This window comes from Chiloscyllium plagiosum, unplaced genomic scaffold, assembly GCF_037043375.1.
Source record: "Chiloscyllium plagiosum isolate Xiang-an unplaced genomic scaffold, Cpla_swu_hap1 HiC_scaffold_44, whole genome shotgun sequence".
NCBI lineage: Eukaryota > Metazoa > Chordata > Chondrichthyes > Orectolobiformes > Hemiscylliidae > Chiloscyllium > Chiloscyllium plagiosum.
The window spans coordinates 14,555,485-14,566,921 of NW_028270182.1; the positions used below are offsets into that span (position 1 = coordinate 14,555,485).

An 11,437-nucleotide genomic window follows, 5' to 3' on the forward strand; every position below is an offset into this window, starting at 1 on the left:
ACAGTGCCAGGGACCAGAGTTCGATTCTAGTCTGGGGCAACTGTCTATGTGGAGTTTGCACATTCTCCCCATGTCTGCATGTGTTTCCTCCGGGTGCTCTGGTTTCCTCCCACAGTCCAAAAGTGTGCAGGTCAGGTGAAATGGCCAAGCTAAGTTGCCCCTAGTGTTCAGGGATGTGTAGCTTAGCTGCATTAGTCAGCGGAAGTGTTGGGTTATAAGGTAAGGGATGAGTCTGGGCGGGATACTCTTTGGAGGGTCGGTATGGACTTGTTGGGCCAATTGGTCTGTTTCCACACTATCGGGGTTCTATGAAATAATTTGTCAAAAATCACACGACACCAGATTCTAGTCCAACTGGTTGAACTAGTCCACCCCAATTCAATACCAGCACCTTCACATCATGAAATAGGGTGTGATCTCAGGATGGGGCTCATGGTGTTTGAGTGGACAGTGTTATTGCTAGTAGATTCCATATTCTGTCTTTGTTAGTTTATTATCATGTAACCCTCCTCTGTAATCAGGATTACACTTGTTATTGTAATGAGTTTGTTCATTTCCAGAAATGTGAAAAACAGCAACAAGGCCGAGCAATGCTGTCACCTCGACCTCCCCAAGGAGCTTCCACACAGTATAAGGCAGCGTCTCTGGGAATGCATCAGCTCAGTGTCTCAAACAAGGAGCTTGTCAGCTGCCTGAAGGGACAGATCACCTCGCACAGAAAAATGCTTCAACCAATTGATCACGTGAAGAAGGTGTTCTACTCAATCCTTGCTTTTATTGGCATTCCAGGTATGGCATTGTGACGATTGAAGTTGTTTTAATCTGCTGCTGATCTGCTCTTTGGTTTTACCATTTGAACAATAACATCTCCAGCTCATTGACTGGTCAGCCTTATCCAGACCCTGGGACAGTGAAAGCAGTTCACTGATTCTCGGTACAATTCTCCACTGACAGAGACTCCCAACTTCACTGCTGCTGCAGCATTTTCTGGTCTCAGCGTTCTGTGATCTGTTCCAGTTTCAGGTGGTTTGAAGGCGTGAGGAGAGATCAGGCAGGTTAGTTCTGAAGAAGGGTCACTGCACCCGAGACATTAACTCTGTGGTCTCTCCCCCAGATGCTGCCAGACTTAATGAGCAATTTCTAGTTTTGTTATGCAAGTGAGGCATATTATCAGCAGAGGTTTGAAGATTAAGACGTGATCTGTGCAATGTTCTACAAGATATTGCTCAGAAATAACATGTCAGATAAAGATAAACAGTTTCCATTCACACCTAGTTTCACGAGAATTTTAAAGCTTTAAGGGGCGATTTCAGCAAAATCATGCAAGATATTGAAAGGAAAAGGCAGGCTGGGATTAACAATTGCCTTTGGTTGGGCATTCTAGCACGAGGGAGCATAGTCTGACAATGAGGTCCTGTGTGCTTATGAGAGATGTTCGGAAGCACTTCTACACACAATGGGTGGGAGAGCTTTGGAAATATCTTCCACAAATGGCAATGGGTACTGGAGCAGTCGGTCAGTTTGAATGAGGTAAGTCTTTTTTGTGAAGAAAAGGAATTGAGTGATATGGACCTGTTTTGAATTTTAAAAGCTTCATGTAACTATCATCCCTTCTGGAAATTCTTTGCTCATCACCATCTCTGGTCAGGATGTTCAAATCAAGACAGATTGCCCACCTGATGCCTGCAGGTTGAGATATTTGTCATGTACATATTAACAATGTAACTATCACAGCAGTCCTAACACCCACATGTTATCACTAAGGGAGCCATGCATACTTTTTTATGCTACGCTTGTGTAGGACAGAAGGAGTAGTCTTGTTTGAAATCTCCTGAAGGTTCTAATGATCTGTTTCCTAGTCATGTTGCGGCTCCTATCAGGATTTGGTCTAATGCTAAGAGCAGGGGATGCTCTCCTTCCTGGAAAAGGGGAGAATTTGGTTTATTGACAGTCCAAGCACCAGTCCTATACCTGGGTTGGGAGTGAGGTTTACTCATGGGGATCTGCACCTGCCAAGGTTGGAGCTGAGAATATTAAGAATCGATGACAGACGTTCAAATAGTCACCTTGCAACCAATCAAAACTACACAATCTCTTCTGCTCTCTTAAGAGGGACTGTGGGGTAAGTCTCTTCCAAAATCCATAAACTCTGGAGTGATTAGGCTGCAGGACAGTCTGAGGTGGTTGTGAGAGTCTTAAAATTTAAACTCACTTGATGCAAAACAATTCAACTTACACGGTGTGCCAGTTCTGATGGTAAAAAATGTATTGTTGCTCTCTGGAATAGATAATGGGAATTTCCAATCAATAATTCACTGTTTTTTTTTCTCATATGCCTCCCACAGTTAATTTGCTGGTGATTACAATCCTTGCCTGGGGAAAGTGTGGCGTTTCCCCTTGCACGACTCGCTACCTGGTGGTTATGGCAGCTGCTGATCTAATGGTTATTATCATTGAGATTATACTGTGGAGATTTCCCTTGTATTATTACAGGTGGTCTTTCTTGGATATCACTCCTGTGTGCAGTGTTATTGGGGTCCTGTTACGTACTGCCATAGATTGCTCTGTCTGGTTCACCGTCACTTTTTCCTTTGACCGACTTGTGACCATTTGTTGTCAGAAGTTGAGAATAAAATATTGTACTGAGAAAACTGCGTCTGTGGTTCTGGCAACAACCTGCACGCTGTTCTGGCTGAAAAACATCCCCTTCTATTTTTCAAATGAACCTCTGAGGATAATCAACAATGTGCCATATGACTGTATTACAAAATCAAGCTACTTTACTGAGACTTGGTGGGTGGTATTAGATTGGCTTGATACAGTTTTGACCCCTTTACTGCCATTCGCTTTAATTCTGTTTATCAATGCTATGACAGTCAGACACATTTTAGTGACCAGTCGAGTCCGGAAGAGGCTGAAAGGTGAGAGCAAAGGAGAGAAGCATAGAGACCCAGAGATGGAGAGCAGAAGGAAGTCTGTGATTTTGCTCTTCACCATCTCTGGGAGCCTCATCCTCCTGTGGTTAATCATTGTTGTAGATTTCTTATATTATGCCATTCAAGGAATCAATCCTGACGATTACTCACCTTTTCTATATCACTTCAGTGCGGTTGGTTTCATGCTGCAGAACCTAAGCTGTTGCACAAACACATTTATTTATGCAGCAACATTGCCCCGGTTCAGAGCGAAGATCAGTAATGCAGTAAAATACCTGATTGCACAAATTCCTTGCGTTTTGAATAAATAAAACTCCTCGTGAAGTGTACAGGAGGGTCCTATTGTTTCCAGACCATGAATGTTTTCTTTTTATTCACTCGTGGGATGCGCGAATCACTGGCTGGGTCCTGTGTTTATTACCCCATCCCTAATTGCCCCTTGAGAACGTTGTGCTTAGCTGCCTTTTTGAACCACTGCAGTCCAAGTTCCAATTCAAAACCCCGAACCTTACTCCCTTATCTTTTGCCCACAACAACGTTTTACCCCTCAAACTCTTTCCCATGCCCTGTGTAATTGCCCCCATGCAGTGTCCTTTCTGCCTCGACCCTCCATTACCCCTGACATAAAAGCCCCTCTTTATCGCCCTCCAAGTCCTATATAAATCCCTTGCTGAGGACCAATCCCTCAGCCCTAAGTAAATGAGTCTGTGTGGACTGACCGGCCTGTGTTTTCCTGCCATAATGCACAGCAGGATCCCAGTCCCACAATCGCTGAACCTACATGGCCCAAGAGGGGGATATTTGGTCCTTCATGATCTACCGCATCGTGAAATGGTCCAGGACCTGTCTGGGTCCTCAAGATTCGCGCCCGAATGGCCCTAATTGAATCCCCTTCCTGTGGAGACAATTCCTCCTTGATAGCACACCCTACTGCACTCAGTGAGCATGTGCAGAGCTCACTGGCCTTTTGACTGACTGTGGTGATGCACAAGATTCAACACCCTTCACTGAAAAAGGGGCTTTGTCTAACAGCCCTCCTCCAGTTTTCCCACAACAGGTTTTGCCCACACCCCTTGCACCAGAAGTTGCTCTGTCCCCAATCTTACAGCCCCCCTGGCAAATCTTCTCCCAGTCCCCTGTCCAATTATCCCTTCTCAGTGTAGTTGTATTCCCATCCACAAATGCCCCAAAATATACTCCCCATCTGACTAGATTTGTTCCTCCCCAGGTTTTATGTCCCCCATTTTACTGTGCTACTACTTTGCGTTTGCAATATAGCCACCCCACCCAAATTGTTCCCGCATTCTGCTTGCAGTGGAATCGACGGATGCTTTCTTTTCTCCAGTTACTGAAGGCCTTCACTAATGACTCTGAATTTCTGAACCTATCTGCAGCCTTTGAAACATCACAACTCAGTGATGGATGAGGCATCCTCAACCCATCAAACCATTCGTTAACAACACAGCTCAGCATCGGAGAAATTCTGTTAAAAGATTAAATATATTGGGCATCCGGAATTTCAATGCATAAAAAACTGCCCGTAACTTTGAGGGAGTAAATGGAATTTTGAGTTTGGACAAATTTACACAGAGATATATCGAGTGTCTAGAATGAGTTATCAAGGACCTTTAACAGAAAAATGTGGGTCACCTGAGAGAAAGAACAAACAAAGTATGTTTTGCCCGAATCAAACAGAAATGTCTGACTTCTGTTTTAAAGTATTAATCAATGATGTTCCACAGACTACAAATATCTCCAGAGCTCTGGAACGAGAAAGGTGGCAATAGTTAAATTGCAAAATTGGATGGGATGAAGGAATTAGGGATGGTGAGTTCTGACAGAAGAAAAACAAGTTAGAATAATGGGTTTAAATGGCACTTGAAGTGATCGTGCATTTTCGTGAAAGGGAAGTTTAGTTGAGTCTATTAAACCGATAGCTTTCTCTTGGTGATGTTTGTGTTCTTGTCTTTCTTTTCAAGAAAATTGAATTTGATAATCATGCCACTACCCGCAGCATCGGGACTGTACTTGGAAAGATAAGTACAATCTCACCAATCTTTTGATAAGATTATACACGAAGCAAGAAGGTTTGACATGGTCTTGGGATGCTGATGTAAGTGTGCTAAAGTGATTGCTACCTCAGAAGTACCAAACATGAGGGAATGCGTGGGAAAAAGAAAATGCAATGGAGAATGGGTCTCAGACATGTACACCAACTTGACAAACAGATTAGTTTGGCTTGGAAGAGCTCCAAAACATAATTTAAACGATAAGACACTGATAAATGATCAATCGAGTAACTAACATTAAAACAGTGATCGTGAGCTGGAGTGAAAGTGCCCAAAATGCTGACATACACACACCACAGAAAAGGAGAGGGGAAGCATTATCTAAAGGGAAAGCCCGATGAATGCTCTGTTAGAACGATATTGTTTGAGGCCATGGACATTGCAGCTCTGAGGGGCTCCTTGTATATGGGGGTAGTTACCACTTAATGTTACAATCACACATAACATTAACAAAGAAAGAAAAATATTGAAGGAATATCCTCAAGATTGATGCAGCTAAGGGGACTGTGGAATTTTGAGTCCATGTCTGTTGTTAATAAGCAACCAGTGACTGAACTTAAAACTTGATAAGCACGATGACGCTTGATCCAAAACGGTAAATTAAAGATGCTCAGGCCTTTAACAAAGGGCTGAAAGGATACGCAGAGTCAAAGATCCTGAGGGAAAAAATAATGGGCTTGGATTGAAGCAGAAATGAAGCTGTGTGACGCTGGGATCTGGAGATGAAGAGACACTGACAAACCTGTCACCCTGCAGGCATTTGCTGTACTTGGCAGAACAGAGCCACTCACGAGGTCATTCAGCTCCACAACAAATGGGGGCATGATTCCCAAGGAGTTGCTGAGTTTGGGGTTTTATAAACCATGCTGAGCTGCTAGCAGATGGTTGTGTGCCCTGTGAGAAGGGCAACCCCAGACCGATCACAGACATGTCCCAAATCAGACCCTCCTCCGCCCCCTGTAGGACTGTTCCAAGATCTACAAGCCGATGACTTATCCTTCCCACCATGTCAAAGCTGCACTGACGTCCTAGTTATTGTTTACAAATTCTCCAGATTGGTAGAATCCTCTCAAACCCAAGGATAGCCAATCATAAAGCTTTTGTGTTCAGATTAGTTTCCTTGGTTGGGAGTCCTGATCAGCAAAGACTCTGACCAAGGGATATACTTCCCAGGTGCTGTCTGCCAGGAAGTATGCAGGTTGCTCAACATTAAGTGGACCCTCCACTGCCCTCATCACCCCTAGGCATCAGGGCAATTGGAATGAACCAATCGACGGTAAAACAAAGGTTTGCTAAGGAACCAACAAGAGGGATTGTCCTAGCCACAAGCCCTCTCAATAGAACTATGTAACATCCAAGCAACCCCCAATCGGACAACAGGCTCAAACCCTTTGAAAGTCATCACCGGAAGGCCTATGTCAATGCCAGGAACAATTGATTTACGAAAAACTGATTCCCAACTAATTGGTGCCGCACTATTGAAGTATTGTCAAGACCTAACCAATTCTGACAAGACTGCATCCCAAAAGGTATCAGCTGCTCAGAGTGACCCCCTGAAGGAGGACATGATATCATCTCAGGAACGTGGATCCATGTGAAGAAAATCCATAAAGAACTGCTAGGAGCCAAATGGGAAGCAAATTCCGAAGTGCTGCTGCTCCCTAGAACAGCAGTGATCCAAAGTTTAATGGAAGAAAACCTAGATCTACATATCACATGAAGCAGCCAGAGAGGCAACCCTTCTTGCAAATATTGGTGTGATTTATGATTCGCTTAAGAGGGAATCAAAGGGATTGTTAGAGATTCCCATGACTGAGCAACACAAAATGGCCGACAGCTGCTCATGAGTAATGCAGCAGAATATGGCAGGCAGTAACATTTACTCAAGTTGCTGAATGAGCATCAGACATAGATAATAAATGCAACAGTTATTAATATAGTTTTCTCAAGTAGAACAATAGCAGCTCTGTAAAGACATAGATAATAATCTTGCACATTTGGGAATAATATCAGCTCAAGCTTGCACCTGACACATTAGATAGCAATAAGAACATCTCACACTGATTAGTTGTTTAATCCATCATTACAAATATAGATTCTGTACTAATTATATGCATAGAAACCATGAATAGAAAACGTTCAAAGCAGTTTCAGACAGGAAACACAACCGCTTAAACTCTACAAGGAGGAATGAATACAGAGATGAGCAGAGACTGGAATGTAGATTGAATGAACACATTAAAACACAACATGTTAACTCAATAATTCTTACATTAGCTGTAACCAGATAACTTTGTTGTAACTGAATAAAGATGAACATCCCTTTACATCTCCCATAATGAGGAATTTAATAGATTCCTGAAGTAATAGACAATACCTAATTAATTGGCAGTTAATATGGGACAGTTGGCACATGTTACTTAAATGCAGTATCCATTGTGAAAAGCCTCAAGAAAGATTAGATTTTGGAAAACATCATGAAGCCCCGGGGATGGACCGTAAGCCTGTACATCAGTGTTGTTTTGCTGAGGCAAGGATCAATTGTATAAAATGCTATTCCACAGAGCCAATTACAAAGGGATAATTAAGCTCTGCTGACTAATAATAATCCCGGGGTTGGGGATTGGGTGGGGGGTGGGCTAAGGTGGGAGAATGTGCGTTTAAATTTTAAACTATGCAAATTAAAATAACCTGTCCCGCGCTGCTGTGTCTTACTAAACGGTGTGAAGCTGGGACAAAGTTGTACCACAATAAAGTTTGACTTAAATCTACCACTAGACTCCGACTATCATCAGAAAATATAAGATCGAACAGGAAGTGAAACACAGACCACAATTTGCTTTTGGAAATGGGCAAGAGGCACAGGAAGAATTGACACTTCTGAAAGATTGTTGACAGGATGAAAATGCATGAGAAGACAGTCTTTGATTTCTTGTCTGTTTGACATACTGTAACGATCTTCAGAAGTAAGGAGATAGCTTGTCTGAACCACGAGGTTCTTCTTAACCTGTGCACAATGCACCGGAGGATCGGAGATGCTGGAGGAGCAGCCTTTTACAATTGTACTCAGGTTCCGACTGGAGAAACCTTTGGAGATTGCTTCTACCTTTTATGGCTCCAAATTCTAAACAAGACAATCTTGAAAGAATATCTGTTTGCCATCTCCATGTAGCTATGAATTCACCTTAAACTGTTACAATGCTGAATTGCATCTTTCCGATTCCAACTTTCAGAGATGCCCCTCAGTGAGGTCCCCCACCATTCCCTCCATTTCACTGGTGCCCTGCTACCCTCATTCCCCAATCAAATGACTTGAACTCGGACACACGGATCTTTAACAGCAATGAAGCAGTTAGAAAGTTTATTTCATTTCTGTCTCTGAGTGCCGCATTTATTCAGTGATACAGAGTCAGGGCTTCAACACTCAAACATGAGACATAACTTGCTTCTGGTGAGTGTCTTCATTCAGTGAGAAGGAGCTGCGTGGGCCAGTGGGACCTCATCACTGTATTTGGGATTTTCTGCTCAGTCTGCAGCATTCCAGCCCATGGTAGCAGTGCAGTGGGAAAGTCTCCTCTTGTGGATTACAATAGTCCTTTCAACACACAGTTCCAGGCCAGTTACAGAGCTCCGAGAATTCGGAGTTAGACCCTGAAGACTACATTGATTAAAGGAGGAGGAACAAGAAAATAGTTTCAAGCTGATGAGGTCATCAGCGTCTCTGTGCCTCACTCTGCAGCACGTTTTATTTTCTGCTTCATAAAACCACAAACTGCAGCTCAACCCAGTCCCCCTGCCCCACCATACAAACTGGAGATTGGGACACCTTTCTCAATAGTACAGGAGTATATTCCAGAGACTACAGGCAGGTCAGGTTAACACCAGGGCTGTGTACACTTGGAATAACCTGGAGCAGATCAACACAAATCCAATTGGGAAGGGTGGGTCTGTTTAAGGAGAGTGGATTTCAAACTAACCAAATGTCACTGTGCCTGATGAAATAAAATGAAAGATTGGTTAAGAGATGGTTGTCCCCATTGTTTCACAAATTATTACCTGAGAGTCGGGATAAAAACTGAAGCTATTGTAATAAATGGCAGAAGATCACCATGGAGAAAGGAAGTATTTGGACAGAAACGTGTTGTGATGATAAATCACTGTAACTGGCAGACAGCAGAGAGGAAGCCATGTTGTTTTTATTGCAAGGCTCAGTATTCTATTCTTGTATTTTATCAAGATACAAATGAGATAGACAAACTTGGATTTGACAGAGATGGTGAGAATGATACGAGTCAACAGCATTGGGGCCCAGGCAGGCAATTATGAATATTTGCAGGAAGTAACAGAAAATAGAAGATGGAATCGAACAGACTTAAGACTGAGTGGGGTCTGGCATAAAAGACTAATGAGAGGAAACATCGACCAAACTACAGGGTAGAGACTGCTGTCACTGGAAATTTGAAATATAACCTCAGTAGCTCTGGCAGCATTCGTGATGACAGAATCAGAACCCAATTCTCCCACACCAGTCTTTGAGACACCAATGTCTCTCCCAAATCTGATTGGCCCTGTGCCAATTAACACTGGGCATCGATATTAATCCAGATGTCTGAGGTTTCAGCTTCTTCATTCGACACCGAGCTCCTGAGAGTGACCAGGTTGAACCTTGTTTCTTGCCTGGTATATGTTGCTTGTACCTACATGTACCCTGCCCATCCCATTGCAGACTTGTCTTCAGGCCTGACTATAGGCCCGGAACCCCAGCATTGGAAGGGGACACAGCATCCTGGACTCACGTTCTGTGCTACAGAAAAGGGTGTCGATAACTGTGAGACCTCAACTGCAATTCCATGGCTCTTAGCTTCTCCCACTTGATTGGCTTTCTGTTCCTCTGGTGTCACAGTCAAGTCACACTTGCCAAAGAATGAGGCTCCTGTACTCCGGCTGTCTGGGTCCCTGTCCATACCTCACTCGTACTCACACTCTCCTGCCTCTGAGCACTGACCAAAATCAGACAATTTAACCCTCCAAATTGTGATGGCCTCCTGGTGCAAATTATCCAATGACTCTTCCCCGAGCCAAGGCAGTGACGATATGTCAATGCCCAGCTCATGTGTTGCAGCTGTGACAGATGGTTCATGCTGCTGGCCTTAATGTATTCCAATTAACTAGTTCTTTTTCTCAAATTCAATCCATTGAATCATGGAGTCTGACAGCACAGAGACAGGCCCTTTGGCCCATACTGGTCCGTGCCGAACAAAGTGTTCATCCCCACTTAACCCCATTACCCTGAACTTGGCTCATATCATTCTCATCCTTTCCGATCCATGTATTTGTCCAAATGCCTTTTAAATATTGTTAATGTACCCGCCTCAAACACTGCTGCTGACAGCTCATTCCATGTGCATACCACCCTCTGTGTAAAAAAGTTGACCCTCAGTTTCCCTGTTATTCTTTCCTCCTAACCTTAAACTGATGCCCTTTCGAACTTAATTCCCAATCCTCGGAGACAGACTGAGAGCATTAACCCTATCCAAGCCTCTCATGATCTTATATATCTCTCTAAGACTCCCCCCTCAGTCTCCCACACTCTGAAGATAAAAGTTCCAGCGTGTCTAACCCCCTAACCCCTCCCTCTAACTCACAACGTTTTAAGTCCAGACAACAGCCTTGTAAATTCCTTCTGCAGCCTTTCCAGTTTAATAACATCCTTCCTATAAATAAGTGACAGAAACTGAACATGATACGCCAGGTGTGGCTTCAACAGTGTCCTGTACAACTGCAAAATAACTTCCCAACTTCTACACTCAATGCCCTGACTGATGAAAGCCAGTGTGCCAAACCTGTGACTCCACTTTCAGAGAACTCTGATCTGAACTCCAAGGTCCATCTGTTCCGCTATACTCCTAAGGCTCTACCATTAACCATGAAACTCCTAGCTTAATTTGACTTTCCAAAATGCAAGACCTCACACTTATCTATATTAAACTGCATTTGCATTTCCTATCCCAAATGCCGAGCTGATCAAGGTCCTGCTGCAATTTCTGATAATCTTCCACACTGTCTACAATACCGCCTATTTTAGTGTCATCAGCAAACTTATCAATCATGGCTTTTCCACTTTCATCCAATTCACTGATATCGATAACAAATAGTAATAGGCCCAACACCGACCTGTGACTCGCTCCACTAGTCACAGGTCTCCAGTCCAACAAGCATCTTTCCACTGCTTCCTACCATCAAACCAATTGTGAAACTAATTGGCCAGCTCCCCCTGGATTCCATATAATCTAAACCTCTGGAGTAGCCTTCCATGTGGAAACTTATCAAAGGCCTTACTAAAATCCATATCGACTACGTCTACTGCCCTGTCCTTGTCAACCTTCCTGGTCACTTCATCAAAGAACTCTAATAAATTGGTGAGCCATGATC

The 11,437-nt window shown here is 43.4% G+C and overlaps 1 protein-coding gene across 1 annotated transcript; it reads left to right on the forward strand.

Annotated features, from left to right (window-relative positions):
- Positions 1 to 722: 722 nt before the first annotated feature.
- On the forward strand, positions 723 to 3,247 carry LOC148136940 (putative G protein-coupled receptor 139). The gene is made up of 2 exons (XM_087982737.1): positions 723 to 789; positions 2,346 to 3,247. The coding sequence occupies exons 1-2, from the start codon at positions 723 to 725 to the stop codon at positions 3,245 to 3,247; spliced, it is 969 nt and encodes a 322-aa protein (XP_087838863.1).
- Positions 3,248 to 11,437: the final 8,190 nt, after the last annotated feature.

Bases quoted from the DNA above. Each gene is read 5' to 3' on its own strand.
- LOC148136940 (XM_087982737.1), top strand. From the start codon at position 723: ATGCTTCAACCAATTGATCACGTGAAGAAGGTGTTCTACTCAATCCTT. The intron at 790-2,345 runs GTATGGCATTGT...TGCCTCCCACAG, and splicing joins TGCTTTTATTGGCATTCCAG to TTAATTTGCTGGTGATTACA.